Source organism: Protobothrops mucrosquamatus, unplaced genomic scaffold (genome assembly GCF_001527695.2).
Source record: "Protobothrops mucrosquamatus isolate PMUCROS unplaced genomic scaffold, P.Mucros_1.0 scaffold1246, whole genome shotgun sequence".
Lineage (NCBI taxonomy): Eukaryota > Metazoa > Chordata > Lepidosauria > Squamata > Viperidae > Protobothrops > Protobothrops mucrosquamatus.
The window spans coordinates 48,869-69,441 of NW_015387453.1; the positions used below are offsets into that span (position 1 = coordinate 48,869).

A 20,573-nucleotide genomic window follows, 5' to 3' on the forward strand; every position below is an offset into this window, starting at 1 on the left:
CTGGGTTTTTGTCTAGAAAAGAAGGACAAGGGGTGATATGATAGCAGTGTTCCAATATCTAAGGGGTTGTCACAAAGAAGAGGGGATCAACCTATCCTTCAAAGCACCTGAAGGCAGAACAAGAAGCAACGGATAGTAATCAAGGAGAGAAGCCACCTAGAACTAAGGACAAATTTCCGGACAGAACAATCAGTGGAACGGCTTGCCTTCAGACGTTGTAGGTGCTCCATCACTGGTAGTTTTTAAGAAGAGATTGGACAACCCATGGTCTAAAATGGTATAAGGTCTCCTGCTTGAGCAGGGGCTTGGACTAAAAAACCTCCATGGTCCCTTCCAACCCTCTTGTCCAGTTATTCTGCTTTCAAGGGCAAATTATTAAGGGACAAAAATAATGAGGCTTACAAGTTATGTAGGATGGGTACCCAGCAACAGAAATACAAATCCCGTCTCACTTTTTTTCCAAAACCTCTGTAACTTCAGGGAGGGGCGTCTCTCCTTTTCTGGCCCCCGAAGTGGCATTTCCCCTGCACAGAGAAGAGGAAGCTCTATGGTCAATAGAATTCTAAGCCCGCCCACTTCTCTCCTACCTCCTCACATGAACGCATCAACAATGCCCTGGTTGCTGTTTAGAATATTGGCAACGTTCTCTGGAAGGCCTTCAAAATTTTTCCCTCGAAGGATCCTCCATTGACGTAGCCCTGAAATGCTATTGCCAGCACTTCAAAAACTGACATTTTATGGTTGACTGAAAAAAAAAATATCATAAAGAACCATAAGACCATCCACCCTACTCTAAATCAAGTTATAGGGTGGGGCTTAAAACATTTTGGTACATTAAAAACAAAACCTTCCCCTTTGTTCTTCTTTGAGGAAAATAACATGGGAAAAATTGAGGAAGGCAAGTTACCAACTTTAAAGAATACTTATGTTGTGTGTTTTTCTAACGCCGAAATGTGGCATTCGATAGTAACACAGAGAGTGTTCTGCCTTTTATAGATTTAAGCAGAAAATTGTCCTTGATGAAAACAGCTAGCAAATCTGAATGAATGTGCGTCTGTTTGAATGAAGCTTCTCATTGGTGGTTCCTCCTCGTTCACTTAATAGCTTCAGGCACAAAAAATCAGGACCACACAATGAATTCTAGTTAAGCTGATTTATTGCTCATGTCTATATCCAAGAATCTAGTCAACTGAGATCAGCAATGCATTGGTGCTAGGTAAAAGTCAACAGAATTCAAGAGGGGTGGGACTTAGACCTTTTCTGAGAATGTAATGACTCCAGGCTGATTGCTCTCTTGACTCCGCCCCCAGGCTCTGTTTGTCTTTCTCCTACGCTTTCCCATGCAAGTTATTGTAAGTGCTGAATCCATTCCTCTTGAATTTCCCAAAGTTTTGTGTGGACATAAAAGGTAAAAAACAGTGGTGTAGAAATAACACTCTATGTCCTCCAATAAAAGTGTGTGACATTTAGAGACTGAGGAAGTGCAAATATTCCATTTATCCACTTATGCTTAGCAGACTCTTTCCCACACTCAATAGATGAGCAGTATTGTTTAGAGGTAGCCATAGCTGTTGCGACTATTATTGCCATCATTAATTCTAAAGCACAGCCCTGATATGAAAACCTGCTCCTTGAAACCTTTGTCTGGGATTGGTTTTGACATTAATTCTACATTTTAAAAATGACCCATGAGCTTCTCTCAGATCAATAATGTTTTGAGCCAGAAAAGTATTGATCAGTGCCGTTATCAAGACTAGCTGAGACATTTTTGTTTTTTGAGGCTCATTCTTCAACCTACATGGAGCTGTGAGTCATCCACTTTAGATTTCCAAGCCGGGGGCGGGGGGGGGACACAGAAAGGGGAAACAAAAGACCTTGAAGGAATCTCAGGAGAGAAATACAGAGAATCAATTTTTCTTGGGGAGTGAAAATAATAAAAGAAATCAGGCATAATTGCAAGCGGCAATTTCTTCCTCTTTACTCATATCTTTTATACAGCTGTGTACAGCAAAATGCAATGAAGATTGTAACTAGATCTTCCAAATAAGCTATTGAACTACATTTTTTTCTTCAAAATTATGACAGTATAATTTTGGGGATGAATTTTACATTGTTCTTAGCTTATTTTTTTTTCCCCTGCCTCTGCTACTTATCTCTTTTTATTCATTTTGTTCCCACACAGGGATGGGAGGGTTTATTTATTTATTTCTGTATCTTGCTGCTGTCTGACTTATTTGAGCTTCTCACAGCTACACCATAACCGGGTAAGCTAACATCCAGAAGATTGTTGCTTGGTTTAGGTGACTTTAACACTGACAATTCTATCTCTCTCGAAAAAAAAGAAAAGAAATGATAATGTTTGACAGTATAAAAGCTATCGCATTGTATGAGGATACATTGACAGTATGTTGGACAGCCAGATCTGGTCCACAAAAATCTGGATGAGCTTTAGATGGCTGAAAAGCTACAAAGCCTTACATCAAAAACATTTTGGAAACAGTAGAACGCAGCTTCCGAGATCTGCAATGCCTAGAGGCTACCATACGAGGACAAACTATGCATTGTAAAGATCGCTTGGAAGTGGGAGATACTTCCAATGTAATCTACCGGATCCCCTGCATGGATTGCCCCCATGACTATGTAGGACAGATGGGGAGGAAGCTAACCATCAGATTGCAAGAACACAAGCGAGCAGTCAGATGAGGAGATCCAAACTCATTGGTAGCCTCATATTGCAATAAACAAGGACATAATTCAATTTTGCAGTTACTAAGATTGTTAGACGAGCAGGCACAAAAACAGCCAGGGAAGTGATTGAAGTCTAGGAAACACACCCCTTGTCAGCCAACAGGAGTGCTGATTTGCCACCGGCTTATCAAAGGAAGCAAAGTCTTGGCAACACAAGGAAACAATAGCCAATGACTTAATAGCTTAATCAACACCCTAATCAACATCTAAAAAGCCACATTCAAGAAGCACTATGTAAATACTACACAGAGAATAGCCCAAAGCTCACATTCTGTTAGAAGTTCACTGAGGATAGGCTCCAACATGAGTCCAAAAGCTCAGAAGACAAAGCCTCTGGTCCCGGTGACCGACCCAGATTGAATCCTGCAAGCCTTAGTTCTTTTCCACATCTCTCTATGCCAGGGGTGTCAAATTCGCCGCATCACATGATGTGTCATGATGTATAGTGACTTTTTCCCCCTTACTGGATCTGGGGTGGGCACGGCTTCTGCGTGACGCATCTGGCTTGCAGGCCAGCAGTTTGACACCCCTGCTCTATGCTATCTAATGGATTCTGGATTTTTTGCAGACCTACTCTCAGACTGGGATTACTTTATATATTTCATTGCTGCAAATATGAGGCTGCCTGCATGTTGCAAGTGATCAGATTTACTCTATGAATCAAGTACTTGGAATTGATACATAATCAGGGATATCCATAGAGAGGTAATGAAAGTCAAGTGTTGGTAGCCATGACTGCATAATGGAAACCATGGCCCTTTTTATTGTGCAGTTACATGTGAGATAGAAGTAGGATCACCTCATGCAGTTGTCTCTTCATCTTGACTTTTCTGGCCTTACGAATGCCTGCACCCATAATTTTCTTTAAAAATATGTGTACAATAAGATACCTTGTAATTATTTGAGTAGAAATCCGCTATTAACAAGCTCTGATGAGAGCTACTAATCCAACTGCTAATCCAGCAAAGGCCGAAGTGAGGGATAGTCAAAGTACAGATAGTCCTCGACTTACAACTATTCATTTAATGACCATTGGAAGTTACAATGGCACTGAAAAAAGTGACTTTTGTCCATTTTTCACATTTACAACAGTTGCAGCATCCTCCTGACTATGTGATAAAAATTCAGATGCTTGGCAACTGGCATATATTTATGATAGTTGCAGCCTCCCAGGGTCATGTGATCACTTTTGTGACCTTCTGACAAGCATAGTCAATGGGGAAGCCAGATTCACTTAACAACTGTGTGACAACTTAACAACTGCATTGATTCACTTAATAATTGTGGCAAGAAAGGTTGTAAAATGGGCAAAGTTCAATTAACTGTGTAGGAGACAAAGGAAGAGAATAAGGATAACCATTCCCTACATTCTCCCAGACTATGTCTGTTAAGTTGAGAGTAGTAAAGGTTTAATCTGGCAAGATTCTGTTTATCTGATGTAAGCAAATAGAGAACTGAACATTTGCTTTGGTTTGAAGCTAGTATATGAACTCAGGGAGTGTGGTCTATAAACTATACTTTGATTACTTATTACAAAAATCTGTTCATACTGCTCACGCACACAATCCTGACAGTTTAAAGCCGGCCCACCGGCCAGATGCATCATAGCAAAACCGTGCCCAGTCCATTGCTAGTAACGCAAAAAAAGTCGCGATATGTCCCAACACATCATGTGACATTGCAAGTTTGACACCCTGGTTTAAAGGAACAACACATCTCAATCAGATTGTCCCTCAGCCCTCCATTAAAGCCAACTTCTTACTTATTTAAAGACAAATATCTCCTCCCTCCATAAATCTAATCCCTACAGTGGTGGGATTCAGCTGGTTTGCACCACTTCGGCTGAACCGGTATCTAATGTTTTGTTGCCCAGGCCCAGAATGGACTTCCAGAAGTGGCATCCACACAGAAAACCGGTTGTTCACATATTTGAATCCCACCACTGCCTACAAAATGAAGTCTAGTCCCACACTGGAATGCTTGTTGAAACAGGACCATTTTTATAGCATTTGAGTAAGCCAGGCGGATGGACAATATTGGGAGAAGACCATTCTAAGATGTTAAGATCATTTATAAGAAGTTTGCCATTTACCCTTTAATTTCTTACGGGGGGGGGGGTGCTTCTTAAGCATCACTTATCAGGATGGTCACACAGGATTGGCCGATTATAGTTGGAGAATATAGGCCTGAAGGTAGAAGCAGAAATAGCAATAGCAATAGCAAAACATAGACTTCTTTATTGGCCAAGTGTGATTGGACATACAAGGAATTTGTCTCTGGAGCATAAGCTCTCAGTGTACATATAAACAACAAAGTAGTAAGTCATAGATAATAAGTCATAAGATACAATCATAAATCATAAGATACAAACAAGTGGTAAATCATAAGATACCAATAGGTGAAGATATTAGGTAAGATGAGAAGATGAAAAGATGAGGAGGACAACATCCTTAATACAACAGCACTTATATAAGTTTACAGCACTCTCTAGGCAGTATACAATGTCAGCATATTGTCCCCAACAATCTGGATCCTCATTTTACCGACCTCAGAAGGATGGAAAGCTGAGTCAACCTTGAGCCCGTGAGAATCAAACTGCTGGCTGTTGGCAGAATTAGCCTGCAATACTGCATTCTAACCACTGCACCACCAAGACTCCATGTAGGGCTTAGTAACTTAACACTAGGATTTTGAATTGGACTTGAGTGCTTACTGGCAGCATGTACCAGCCTCTCTATTAAAGAAACATTCAAGAACTTCTGAATCTGGTGACACACACCCTTTTTCCCACCTGAAGGACCCAATTGACACATAGCACCAGTCTATAGTTGGAAGAGTTCATATCACAGAGAACTCTATCCCCCCTTTCAAACACTACAAAAGAAAAAAAAGAAAAAAACAATCACTAACTCAAAGGACTGTGTGAGATGTTGCCTGACACTCTAAGTGGCATGCGACCTGAGCAAAACTAAGCAATTTCCTCAGCGAAGACTTCCATAAACCTGGCATCATTGACTTAAGAATTGTTTCCCTATTCTGCTAGAACTATGTAGGTAACTTTCAACAAGGCCACTGTTTAAAAAGTTGCAATGGGCCTGCTAGATCACTCAATAGCATTAGCGTTTAATGGTTCTCTAACTCTGTAAAAGTGTGCCATAGTCCACATATTGACCAGAAAGTGATTTAACCATAGCAAAAATCTTATCACAACATTTTCCATCTTCATATCTTGCCTCATGTGCTCTGAGGTAAAAATGAGGTCTAGCCAGAGACTGCATATACTGTATGCATCAGGCTCAAGATCACCCAGAAACCGATGGTTGCTATGGAGGCCATGAAATCCTGGTCAGTTTATCCTAAATGAACATAGCAACTAAGAAAACAGAAAACTCAACTTCTATTTCTTCCTTGTGTTTCCCCTTTTAGCCAGCATTAGTTCTGGGTTGCTTCCTTCCTCATTTCTCTAACTGGCTAATAAAGGTGAAATGGAGCAAACGTGATATGATCTGTGAATGAACTCAGTAGGATTTAATCTTGCACAATTACAAACAGCACTGACCCGGCAAATGTACCTTCAGCTGTAGCATATAAACATGACTAGACAATAATCATTTTTCTCCTTGGTCTGAAAAACTTTGCTTGCTGATGTTGGTGCCAATGCAAGACAGAATGGTAGAGCAAGTCAGGTTTTTTCAAACCAAGAAGAAAAATGATTCTTGTCTAGTCATGTTTACATACTGTGCTACTGCTGAAGGGACATTTTCCCCTTTCTATTCCATTGGCTTAAACCTACTAAGAAAATCAACTCCACCAATCAAAGACAAAAAAAATCTGTGACAGATGCCTAAGTGTTTAAGGGATTAGACCCCAAAATAATCCATTTTTTTCAAAGTAAGCTGCTGTTAACTAAGTTGAATCTGGATTAGTATACATCACTAAACCCACATGTGGTCTGCTTCTCTTTGCTGCAGACTTTGCAGCCCTCGTATGGTAGGCCACAAGATCATGGGAATATCATGTTGTTACTCAAAGCATTGGTTTACACCGAATACTAATCTTGAAAGGATTTTTTAATCTTTTATTAAAAATTGGGAAGCTAGCATCCCAAAAAACAACGCTCGGTCTTGAACATAATCTTCATTTCCAAGAATAATTCCAGGCTCTGGGGATAATCTTGAAAATAAAAATAATAACAAGCTTTGGAAACATGACTATTGCATTAATGAGTGTTTGGTGCTGATGGTGCCCACCATGGCATACCCAGAGCATGTATTTAACATCCAAGTGGTTCCAGCCACCTCAGAGTTCAAAGACCCTTGTACTAAATCATTGTTCACTTTATTGGAATCTGGCTTAGCACATTGTGTGAAATTAGCTACTGTGGTTTCTAAAACATGGTTTATAATTTACCTGAGATGTGGACAGACTAATTGTGACATATTCAACAAACCATGTCCAAACAAACCATGGCTGAAAATATGATGTCACTACATCAGATGAGACATAGTTTAAGCAGGGCTTATTCAAACCAAGCATTACTATCTGGGCTATATAACATGCTGTTACAGACCATGTTTTATACACTGGGTTCACATAACACTTTAAACCCAAACGAAAAAAACTGCATTATAATTCAAACCAATGTATGAACCCAACCCCTATTGCTTTTATTATGAGTTGTTCAGTTGAGGCCATTATCTGGAGAGGTCAGACCTTCTCACATTCTTGCTTTGCTGACTGATTGGTTATGAGAGAGCAAGCAATGTTCCCATTGGCCCTCTGTTCTGTCAATTGGAGGGCTTGGTCTTCACCTGATGAATAAATAAGCTGAAACTGGAGCTGACTAATTTACCCTACAAGAGTTTCTGGGAAGAGCTGAAGACCATCTTGAAACTTCCTACTAAGAAAATGTAAGTCTTTTCCAAGTTTTTTTTTTTAAATAATTGTATTTATATTGTTAAGTATGTGCTCATGTATAATATTAGGGATGATATTGGCTATGTAAACATGGAATGCTAGTTCCACTTTCTCTGTTATCTCCAGAGTTTCTAAGAGTGAATTCATAGAACTTTTATAAGCCATCATGTAGTCTGCTTGTTAGTGTATTGTGTGAATTCAGCCTGTGAAATATATATACCTAAGTTTATGGGTTAGTAAAATCAATTTTAATTTATTCAATAAACTTTATTTTTTTTAAAAAAAACCAACTTTACATGTTTGCATTTTATCATTAAGTTTTACCAGATTACATTTTTATCCTCTAGTGTCACATAAGACTACATGTATTTTAGATAACTTCTATATAGAACAATTAGCCCTATTTTAGCCTTGGAAATGTAAAAGCAATGTTGCTTAATCAGAAAGCAAGGTTGCAACTCATTAAGGGAATCACTCCTTAGATTCCTGCCTTGTGATAAGCCATGTTTTATTTAACCCTATAAAATAAGCCATAATTTCTAGATTCCCACCCAAAGCTAAATTATAAACCAGGATTTCCAAGGCACAATTGCAGGTTTATATAAGTCAAAACAAATTGCATTATGGCTTAATATTATATAGGAAGATTTGTTAATTGGGTTAAGAATCTGGGCTGTTTTTCCTTAGCATTATTCATGAACCCAATTAGGGTTTATTCAATTATACTCTTGCTTGATATGATATATTCTGAGAATATAAAAGTATTGCTTCCATTGTCTTTATTATCATCTTGGCAGCTCAGCTCTTTGAGATTTGCTTTTTAACAATGAGAAAAACATTAAATTGTTCTAGAAATAAAGTAAACTCAATGCTTGCATGGTGGTAAAACAGAGAAAGTCGGGTTATCTTTTCTACCCTAAAATGCAGTTAAAACCAAGCACAGCTCATCTAGATGTGGAATAACATAAGATTAAGCTGAGTTTGACCCCCCCCCCTGGGAATTACATGGGCACACCATGTATATTTCTTGGTAGCTATCTTCTGGGATTTTTGTTCTTTCCAGTCTAGAGTGCAAACCTCAACCATTTCTGATATTGCTCAGCCTTTCTTCTCAACAATTTATTTAGTTTCCAAAAAGAAAAGAAAATTCTACTAAAAAGTTATGGCAAAAAAGTATGATGTGCAATAATAAGCTTGTCACTTGTTCTCCTTTAGCAGGTCTCCCACACAGCTGCAAGGTAACCCCACAATCATGTCTTTCCTTTCTCTGCATCTGGTGCTTGGGAAAAGCCACACATGAGCTGTTGCCTATGGCAATGGATGTGAAGTGGAAGCAAGAGCTATAGAGAAAGAGCACCATCAATGATCTTCTTCAACTGCAGGTAGTTTGAGAGAGTTACTAAGGGATATTTTTTTTTTCTTCTAGGCCAGGACATCCAGTGGCTCCCAAAAATAACGAGGAACAGACTTTAGCTATGGAGAATGATGAAACATCGCAGGTAGGCTTGTCCTTAGTGTGTATAAACTAATGAATAATAACAGTAGACACCTGTATATAATTTTGATAGGATAATAAAAGCGCAGGGCCAATTTAGATTTTAATGCCAAGTAACATTTAATGTGATAGAAACAGGATGTTTTATGTAGACAGCCCGACTGTGCTATTTAACTTTAATTAAAGATAATTAATTTTCTCAGCCCAGTTCATTTTTTTTAGCAGCATTCCTCAGTCCATCATTCAGAAGCCAGGTCTTTTGGTGCCAAAGGCTCTATGAATGTGAAGCGCTTCCAAAGCACACGAAACAGCCTATTCCACTCTTGAAATAATTGAAACACAATTGACTGCTAAGTTTCTTATGGTTTGAAATGTAGGGCTAGAACTATTTTGGTGTACTGGTTAAGGCACCAATATAGAAACCAGAATATCAGGAGTTTTAGTCCTGATTTATCCACAAAGTAGGATGGCNCCAAAATCTTGCCAAGAAAACTCCAGGAGAATTAATCTAGGTCAGGGGTGGAGAACTTGGGCTCTTTTATGACTTGTGGACTTCAACTCCCAGAATTCCTGAGCTGGCTCAGGAATTCTGGGAGTTGAAGTCCACAAGTCATAAAAGAGCCCAGGTTCCTCAATCCTGATCTAGGTGGTCACCAGGAGTTTATACTGATTCAAATATGCCTCCCCCAACAAAAAAAATTAAAGCAACCACTAGATGGCAATGAAAAGAGACGACTTTAAGTCTTTTGCAGTCGGTATCTTGGAACCCCTGAAATATGCAAGGGAGAAGGGATGGCCTAAGTGTCTTTCTGATCTGAAATGCCAGCAGTTTTTTCATAGGATTTCTCTGCTATTTCTCTTCCATTCTGCAATGAGAATTTTCCTAAGTGCCGGAACATACTAAACTTAACACTAGCAGTCAAGGCTTATTTGAATTCCTGGCATTGCTGTTTAATGGAGGCATTTTCTCCTTGGAACAGGTAGTCCAGCTTGGGGGTTGGGGTCATATTTTAGCATGTTGAGAGCAAGGAATGGGGACACTCACAAAAATGGCTGCCACCAGAAGATTGCCTAGTCATTAAATGCCTGTTATGGGGTGGGCGTGACCAGTTGCAAAACATCCATGGTTCAAAAGCTGAATAGTTCCTTCAGTAGAGTATTTTTATATGATGCAAAAGAGTACTTCATAACAATAATGCTAGAGTGGTATGCCAGCTTTCTATTTTACTCTCTTATTTTCTGTTTAACTCTCTAAATCTCTTAACTTTTTTTTTTAAAGTCCTGTGGACAAAAAGCCTCATAGATAACCAAGCATGGTATCTGAAGGCATATTGATTCCAGTGGGTATTATGTGACCTCTCTGTGTCACAGTGTTTTGTGCACGGTGTTTTGTGCTAATCCATGTTGAGTATTGAGACAACAATTGGTTGGGTGGTTGTGGTTTAATTTACGAATTCAGAAGTATAATACATTAGATAGCCGCTTGCTATAATAATCTACATATTGTATGTTTTTGGTGCCTAGGCCAACAAATGCTAAAATGTTGTGAATGACCCAGTGTGGTTGGAGGGAAATATTGTCTAAAGCAGAGATCCCCAACCTTGGCCATTTTATGACTTGCGGACATGCTGGCTGAGGAATTCTGGGACTTGAAGTCCGCAAGTCATAAAGTGGCCAAGGTTGGGGACCCCTGGTCTAAAGGAACTGCTAACACAATTATGTCCAAACCTGCCTTCATCAATTGTGTGCCTTTATGGTTTTCAAATGACAAATTCCAGAATTTTCTGCTAAAAGGGTTACTGGTTATACAGGCTGGGAGCTATAGTCCCAACACAGGTGGAGGTTATTCAAGAAAACCTTGTCTTTATAGGTATTAGCCACAGTACTGGATTTATTTTCTAACTTTATCTCCCATCATATCCCAAAGGATGTTCTTTCAAGAGCCAGCAACCTACCTCTTGTTAGCTCCACTTATGAAATGGCAGCTTCCGTTTATACCTCAACTAAAGACAACCACCCCTATGTTAAAGTAGTCCTGGATTTGGCAGAGAAGAGTGTGAAGCATGTCTCTGAGATGGCTATGAGTAGCGCTCAACCTTTTCTGAGTAAGCTTGAGCCCCAAGGTAACACACTGCCCTCATTCTCAAGATGTTCTTTGTACAAAGAGACAGCAAGTCTTTGGGGCACCTCACAGGCTTATTTTTACTGTAGATTTTGGGACTGGATTACTTATGTAATGTGAGGAATTCTATTGGTATGTATGCATAGTTGAAGTCCTGCATAAATCTCAACAGTGAAACCAATAACTCAGAAAAGTGGTTGACTCCATTGGGGCGTCCTCCAGGGCAGATTAGATAGCCCCCTTTAATGTGGATTTCTGCATTGACCAGAAAGATTTGAGAACTTCAGCGATCCTTCCCAACTCTAGGAATTGGTTATCTCTTCCTCTCTTCTCCTACTGAGTATGGAGGTTTCCCCAGAGAATCTGTATTTACCCATGGGTGTTGTAATTTCTGTCATTTCAGTAATGCTTTTGATGGTTTCCGAATTGTAGGAACTGTGTGTTAGGATACGACATTTCTTGAAAGGATGGAAATAGGACTCTGAGGTCCACATTAATGTTTGTAAGCCATCCAGAGTCACCTTTTTGTGGGATGGGCAACATATAAATCTAAAAACAAAGGAATGAATAAATGAATATCCTCCTGGAACCATTTTTCTGTAAAGTGCAACACATTTTAATTTGTAGAAATTTATACCATGAGAAATTTAAATGGAACGTAATGAGGAGGGAAAAAGGAACATTCAGTTGGAGCAACCAATTATTTAGTGATTAGAATTCTAAAAATAGTTAATACTTTTTGGATGTTATGGCAAAAGACTTGCAACCTGTAAGCTAAAGTCTGCATCTCTGTAGTTTCAGCAGCTAGCCACTATGCCTCCAAGGGTTTGGATAAACTGGAAGAGAACCTGCCGTTCCTCCATCAAACAGCTGACCAGGTAAACTGAGTATCTTATTTTTACTTCTGTCTTTTAATATCATCTTTGATTGGGTGATAAATCTGATGCCCTCTAGAGGTTTGGGAGTGCAACTCCAACATGTCTTAAAATTGCCTTACATTGGGGATTCTGGGTATAGTAATCCAATGTTCTTATTTCTGATCAACAGCATGAGGAAAAGATTCAGAAATGCACTGGGATATAAAATTAGAAGCCGCTTGCTCAGGGGATGAGAACTTGTGTGAAATCTGATTTCAGCATTGTATTGATTTATTTGATTTGATCTGATAGCTTGGAACAGAGTAGCAGCTGGTGGAGTTAACCATAAAGTAAATTGAGTCTAAAAAGCAATAGAGGGACATACTGCTTGTTTTTCAAATATAGCATTCTGCCAATGTTGATTTTTTTGCCTACACAGAGTAATTCTTAAGAAAATAATGGTTAGCATTACATTAGTCCAGTTCCCAAGACACTGAATATTGCTGTTTGTTTAATGGTATCTCCGTAGGTTATCTCTGAGACACAGGAACTGGTGTCCTCCAAAGTAGCGGATGTAAAAGAAGCAGTAGCCAAAGTTGTACAAGATGGCAAAGAGATGATCATAGACACAAGAATGAGTAAACTCGCCATAAGTGGGGTAGAAGCAGTGCTAGAGAAATCGGAAGAGTTGTTGGATCACTATCTACCAATGACGGAGGAAGAACTTGGTAAGCGAGGAGTTTTACTCCAACATCTCCAATCTAGTTCTCTGAGATCAGTTTTGCTCATAGGAATTCAGCCTTTGCAAAACTCCCAGCCTCACTCAATTATCTTTTGTGAACATTGCGGTTTTCAAAGGCCATGCTTGGAAAAGAAAATGGCTTCCATGGGTTGAAGCCTGAGCAGAAGTTTCAGAGAAGTAACGTGTTTAACTCTACTCCACAGCTAAAATAGCACAATCTACATCAGAAGGGATCGAGTTACCACCTGAATCCCAAGGTTATTTTGTGCAGCTTGGTTCCCTGTCAACTAAACTCCAGCATCGGGCCTACAAGTATGCTGTGGTGAAAATGGAAGCTGCCAGGGAAAACATCCAAAATACATTCAGCCAATTACATCAAGCCATTGGGCAGGTAGGAGAATTGAGCTCCACACCCATTTTTTTTTATTGAATATGGAATGACATATTCTTCAGCCCACCCCTCCTTAACTATGTTCTGTTTGTGGTATAAGCAACTCGTGCTGTTGGGGCACAGGGACAGTAAATACACAAAAAGAACACATGTTTTTTTCTGCCAGATCAATAGAATGTTAAACTTTGTGTGACACATCTGGAAAGGAGCTTAGACATTTGGGATGTGCTGAGACATAAACTAGCCTATAAGCTAGCTATAAGACATAAGCTTACCCTGCTATGTATATGGGAAATGATTTATTTAATGGAAACAAGAAAGCAAAAGGGGAGCTGTACTAGAAAGATGGTGGAATACGAAGCTTAAGATTAGATATCTAAACTTGACTTTTCGTACAACAAAATGATTTGCCCCCCCCCCTTTTTTTTTTCATTTGGAAAGTAGCAGCCCTGTTTTGTCTTTAATCCCCAAATTGGTATTTTTGTGACTTGTTCAAGGCAAATCATGGTTGCCAGATCCCATTCAAAGAGAAAAAGCAGAAAAATGGCAGAAAAATTATGTGTTTGCATTCGTTTAAGTTTGGAGTGGAGACTCCAACTGATAAACATTTGTATTCTTTTATTTATTTAGTGCTTTGAGATATTTGCAAGGGGATGGATAGCTTGCTCTGGTCATTATCTTTCTGATGGCAAAGCAAATTGTATTGCTCTAAACAAAAGCTGTACTAAAACAATTCCTTGTTTTGTCCACTAGATAGAACATACCAAGCAAGATATCCTTCAGATATCCCAGGAAGAAAAGGAAAAGCTCCAGCAGGTACGGCTGGATTAAAGTCATAGTTGAGACCAGGAAAACATGAGCTCTTGATGTAATAATTGTAAGATCATTCTTGAGAAGCTAAAATACTTATTGGTTCATTTCTTTTCACAGATGGAATCTCATACCTTGGCCACGAGTTACCACATCACTGAACAATTGCAGATGGCATACATGAACTTGATGGGAAGCATCCAAGGTCTGCCTGGTATCTTTCAGCAGAATATTGAGTCGGCTCTCCATAGCATTGAGGAACTTCAAGCTACATTGACTGGTGTTAATTCTTTCAAAGATCTTTCTAGCAGCCTTTTGATTCAAAACAAGAAGACGGTCGGCATGGCCCAGAAGTATGTAGATGATATCTTGGACTATGTGCTGCAGAACACTCCATTGTCCTGGCTTGTAGGACCCTTTGTTCCTGCACTCAAGAATACCTCAGATGACCCGGAGCCTGCAAAACCTAATGAAAGGGAAGTGGAAACTCTAAAACCAGAATCTCCCAAAGAAACTCAGTGACTTAGTATTTAGTCCAGATGGTGGCATGCTGTTCCTGAAATACAAAGGGTGGTGTACAAAACCAGTTGTGGTTTCTCTGGGGGAAAAACTGAAGCTAACATGATTGAAATGTTCCTGTCTTCCAAGTTGTATCACAGTGGACTTGGGAGCTCAATTATTCCAAAAGGAAAGATACATGTTAGTTGATTTTCCTAAGGACTTCACTTTGAGAAATAAAACAACTGATTCATACTGTACTACAACTTGGTTTTGAAGCTTGCCGGGTATACTGAATGGTACCACTGTAGCTTTTTGTCCCTTTGATTTGAAATAAACATCATTGCACAAAAATAAAGGTAATTGTTTGAAGTCTGCTTCAAAGTCTTGCTATAGATACCGTAATACATGCTACTGGGTAGTGATTCTTTTCTAGCATTCTACAATCTTGATTTCACAAGGACATTATATATTTATGTGCTGGAAGTGGAAGAGAAGAGACAGGTCCACTTGTTAATTGTTCTCACTGTAAGAAAATTTCTCCTTAGTTCTAGGCTGAATCTCTCTTTGATAAATTGCAAACTTTTTTTTGTTGGAAACTTATCAAATCTCCTGGGAATCTTCAGTTCCCAAATCAGAACTGATTCCAGGCAATGCTTTCCATAACTAGTTGGGTCAAAAGAGTTTCCTTTTCTCATATTTTAATATTGTAAGTCTCAGTTGAAAGTCCAGCTTGTTTTAGAATCTGACATTCTAAGGTTAAAGGGATTAATTAGGATTAATAAGGAAGGGTGGAGGTTGACTCAACTGAACATTAAATTCAACTTCTGAATTTAAATGTTTGGATGTTTGGTAGCCATAAGGGAAAAATTACTTTCTGGGCAGGAACAACCATCAGTGCTATTGTCTCAAAAGAATTGTAGCCAAATTTCTCAACTGCTCTGCAGATTTTAAGATAATTTCCCTTTTCTTCCTACTTATTGCCAGCTTTGCTTTTACTGCCTTGATAGGTAGGTAGGATACATTAGTATGGAGAAGTTTTTCCGAGTCTGTAACCTGTAAATTAAGTGGACTGGTGATTCTGAGAGTCTGACAGATGTTTTAATATATCCAAAGCATCCCACCTTAAGCCATGCGTAAATAACAGGAAAAACGTTAATAATAATAATAATAATAATAATAATAATAATAATAATAATAATAATAATAATAATAATAATAATAATAATAAAGTTGGAAGGGACCTTGGAGGTCATCTAGTCCAACCCCCTGCTCAGGCAGGAAACCCTATAGCATTTCAGACAAATGGCTGTCCAGTCTCTTCTTAAAAACTTTCAGTGTTGGAGCATTCACCACTTCTGGAGGCAGGTTGTTCCACTGGTTAATTGTTCTAACTGTCAGGAAGTTTCTCCTTAGTTCTAGGTTGCTTCTCTCCTTGATTAATTTCCATCTGTTACTTCTTGTCCTGCCTTCAGGTGCCTTGGAAAATAGATTGACTCCCTCTTTGTGGCAGCCCCTGAGATATTGGAACTCTGCTATCATGTCCCCCCTCGTCCTTCTCTTTGTTAAACTAGACATACCCAATTCCAGCAGCCTTTCCTTATATGCTTTAGCCTCCAGTCCCCTAATCATCTTTGCTTGTGAAGACCTAAGCATTTGCCACCCAAAGATCAACTGCATGCTGGAACTTTTAAAGTCCATCATTGCTTCTAGTCAAAAAGCCACTTCTAAGTTCTCCAAGCCTTCATTTAACACAGCATGCAGTTTAGCCAAGGCTATGTTAATTGCTGCATGAAGAATCTTGACATGAACAGTGAGCAGCAGTCTCAAGATGCGCAAACCTTGAAAACCTTTCAGGCTCCAAAAAATAAGACACGCTGAGGTTCTTCTAAGCAGTTTCCTTTATTGTTCCTCACCTACAGTAGGCACAAATCTTGCCAAACCAAAACAGACTACTAGACCAGGGGTAGGCAACCTTGCCTCTTTTATGACTCGTGGACTTCAACTCCCAGAATTCCTGAGCCAGCATGGCTCAGCTTAGAAACTCTCCCTTTCCCCTCAGCATGGCTGGCTCAGGAATTCTGGGAGTTGAAGTCCACGAGTCATAAAAGAGCCAAGTTTGCCTACCCCTGCACTAGACCATTAAACATGCATGAGAACTACTAGGGAGGAGCCATCTTAACACTCTTTTTCCTACACAAATTATCTAGACTTCACTGTTGTTTGCTCCTCTGGAATGCACATCACAAAACCATACTCTCCCAAAAAGAAGAGACTGATATCCCAAAGATGCTTTGTCAAAAGGCAACTGGACTTATGTTTTTCCTTGAAGATGTTTCACTTCTCATCCAAGAAGCTTCCTCAGTTCTGACGAGTTCAGAAGCCTCTTGAATGAGAAGTGAAATGTCTGCAAGGAAAAACAAAGTCCAGTTGCCTTTTGAAAAAGCACCTTTGGAACAACCATGATCTGGATGACTGAGAATTTCCATAGATGAGAAGAGATTGATGTTCTAAATGGCCAATTAGGATACTCTAATACAAGCAGCCCCAGAGGAAACCTTCCTGCTTCCTGACCTATTGTCACTTAAATTCCAAAAGATCCTTCAAAGATTGGGAGTTTGATTCAGATTGAGGCATGAATCAAGCATTTTTGTGAGGTATTTAACATAGTACCTAGTGCAGGGGTAGGCAACCTTGGCTCTTTTATGACTCGTGGACTTCAACTCCCAGAATTCCTGAGCTAGCTATGCTGAGGGGAAAGGGAGAGGTTTCCATGCTTAGCAATGCTGGTTCAGGAATTCTGGGAGTTGAAGTCCACGAGTCATAAAAGAGCCAAGGTTGCCTACCCCTGACCTAGTGAATAGAGTCCATCAAGGATCACACTTCACTCTCTCCCTAACCCAGGGGTAGGCAACCTTGGCTCTTTTATGACTCGTGGACTTCAACTCCCAGAATTCCTAAACCAGCATGACTCAGCTTGGAAACCTTTCCCTTTCCCCTCAGCATGGCTGGCTCAGGAATTCTGGGAGTTGAAGTCCACGAGTCATAAAAGAGCCAAGGTTGCCTACCCCTGGTCTAGTGGTTAAGGCATCAGGTTAAAAACCAGGAGACTGTAAATTCTAGTCCCACCTTAGGCATGAAAGCCAACTGGGTGACTTTGGGCCTGTCACTCAACTTAACCCTCCTTACAGGGTGGTGGTTGTGAGGAAAATAGGAGGAGAAAGGAGCTACTTTGAGTTATTTATAAAAAAATAGGCAGGATAATAAATAAACACCCTGAGATAACATGGCTTCAACATTTCAGAAGTGATCCCTTACCCAAAATTTATAGATAGATAGATATAGCGATATAGATGAAAATCCACTTTAATAAAATTGAAACTAGGAAGAACTTGGATCATGCCTGCTGTGTCCTCTTATTCTCTCTGTGTGTTCAAGATACATCTACATTTCAAAACTAGGAGAGACATTTTCTTGGCAAAAAAGAGTGATGCCTTAAAGCAGATGTTCCAGAAAGAGTCTTTTATTTATTTCTCTATGTTGAACATGCTTATATCAATGATTTCCCAAACAACACGTGCCAAGTCACAGTGGTAGGCTTGGAAAAGAACCATGAGAAATAATGAAATGTTCCTCAAAGCCTGGTGTGCCAACTCATTCAGGTTGGGTGGAGAGCTGAAGAGAGAGATCTCTTTTGAGGAAATACCACAAGATTACACACTCTGCCCAGGGGCAGTAGTTTGGAGGAAGATATAGCTCGTTGCTTGTTTATAGGGTTGGGTTTTCCCTGCTTTTCATGAAATGTTTTAGAATCACCAAACCTATCATATTGTAGGGGAAGAAGGGACAGAGCCTGGAGGCAGAGTTAAGAGAGTTATCAGTCTGGAGTCATTATATTGCCACAAGCATTCAAGTCCAGCCCCGCCCGCTTCAGAATTCTGTCAACTCTTATCTAGCACTAATTTAGTGCTGACCTTAACTTGTGATCCTGATTCCTTGTACCTGACACATCAGGTCTGATATACAGAAAATGGTTGAAGGGGGCAGATTTTTATTTTTCTGTAAATACAGAGTTCCCCAGCGTTTCTGGCTTTGTGGACCAGTGGTGGGGGGAAGGCAGAGGGGATGGTTCGGCATGAGCGGTTATAATTATCAGTTTATCATTCCACAAGACACACATAAAAATGGGAGAGACTTTGATTGCACGGTCATAGGCTTCATTTTGATGTTTTAGGATCCCCTACTTCAATGTCCCTGCTCTGGGCTAATGTGGATGTAAGAAAAGAAATTGAATGATTTACATAATGGATCTGTAATCCAGCTTTCCCAAACTTTCCTATGCAATAATTTAACGGCACTTTAATACAGAGTGGGATTGCTGTGCTGTGGAAGGCGTTTTCAAAACTTCATTTACCTCTGCCGTTGCCCTAATTTGCTGGTAACTCTTCCCCAAAGCTGCTGGCTTCCTGTCAGGGAAATACAAAGATATACTTTTGTGTGCTTTCTTCTACAGGAAAGGTGTGGGTGTGTACGTGTAACAAGGTATACAGAGGAATGTGATTGAGCGGTAACTAGTATTTAACATTCTGGCATTATTCTTCTCTCCATACTTCTTTTTTCCCCTCACTCCACCTGCTTTGAAGTAATAATACCCAGGCACTGCTAGATAAAGGGGTATTTCCAACTTGCTGGAAAAGAGATTTTCGTTCCCATGGAAGACGGTATAATGAGACGGAGGAGGTTGCTGACAAGAGGTTAAAATAGAAAAGGCAAAGAAACCTTGGGACTGGGGCCAGCAAAGGGTTAATGGCTTCAATCAGGGCTCTCCAAAAAATGACAAATTCAAGGGCCGGTTTGAAGTCTCAGAGATGAAGGAACCTCTTCTTCTCAAAGACAGAAGGATGATGTCTGTTTTGAACTTGATTAATGTGCTGATCAGCAGTCCCGCAGAATGATGTAAAAAAGAAAAACTGACATTTTTAGCTCTTCCTACTCCTGAGGGTGAAGGTTCATTCTCCGAGCTTGTGAGTTGGTTTCTGAATGTTTCATTACCAGGCTACGTAACATCTTCAGTGGAGTTTAGGGGATGTCAGCGTCAGTGTTCTTCTGTTTATAAGGGTTTCATGCTATAAATGGAAATGTTGGGCAAAATTGTGGTCATAAGTCAAGGACTATCTGTAGCTGCAGCCTGGCCATATTTATGGCCCTTTGTAGTGTCCCACAATTACATGACCACATTTTATAACGGTTTTGCTGAAAACCAGCACTTCAGGTTTTCATCAAAACCACTCCAAGGAAATAAATGACTGTGGCGTTTGCACTTATAACTGCGCTGTTTGATTAACGACTGCTCGAAGAAAGTTGTAAAATCAGGTCGATCATGTAATCGATCCATTTTATGACCATTACAACTTACAACTGTAATGGGCAATCTCCATTACAGTCATAACTTGAGGAGAAACTGTATTTTTTCTGCTGCTATTTTTTTCAAATTTGCTTGGAGTCTTCCAAATGTGCTGAGATTACAAATGAGGACTAGGAGATCTGGACTGCAAAAAAAAAAAAAAACAGTTGAAGCAAAGAGTTAAAAGGTTTCTCTGTCTCTTTGCTGGCATTTAGTTACCCTTTGGCATTGCAGAGCTTGGCTCAAAATCCCAAGCAAGAGTCACATGTCTTGCTAAAATTTGATGAGGGGATAGATGGGGAACTCATCAAATTTGCAGACAACACCAAGCTGGCAGGAATAGCCAACACTCCAGAAGATATGCTTAAGATACAGAAGGATCTTGACAGACTTGAACATTGGGCGCTATCTAACAAAATGAAATTCAATGGTGAAAAAAGTAAAGGTTCTACATTTAGGCAATAAAAACCAAATGCACAAGTATACTATAGGGGGTACCTTGCTCAATAGTAGCAACTGTGAGAGGGATCTCGGAGTCCTAGTGGACAATCACTTAAATATGAGCCAGCAGTGTGCTGCAGCTGCCAAA

General features: G+C 39.7%; 1 protein-coding gene across 1 annotated transcript; it reads left to right on the plus strand.

Annotated features, from left to right (window-relative positions):
• Positions 1-6,064: 6,064 nt before the first annotated feature.
• On the plus strand, positions 6,065-14,604 carry LOC107292020 (perilipin-3-like). The gene is made up of 8 exons (XM_015821082.1): positions 6,065-6,093; positions 9,092-9,164; positions 11,088-11,283; positions 12,078-12,160; positions 12,669-12,867; positions 13,085-13,272; positions 14,026-14,088; positions 14,203-14,604. The coding sequence occupies exons 1-8, from the start codon at positions 6,065-6,067 to the stop codon at positions 14,602-14,604; spliced, it is 1,233 nt and encodes a 410-aa protein (XP_015676568.1).
• The last annotated feature ends 5,969 nt before the right edge of the window (positions 14,605-20,573 follow it).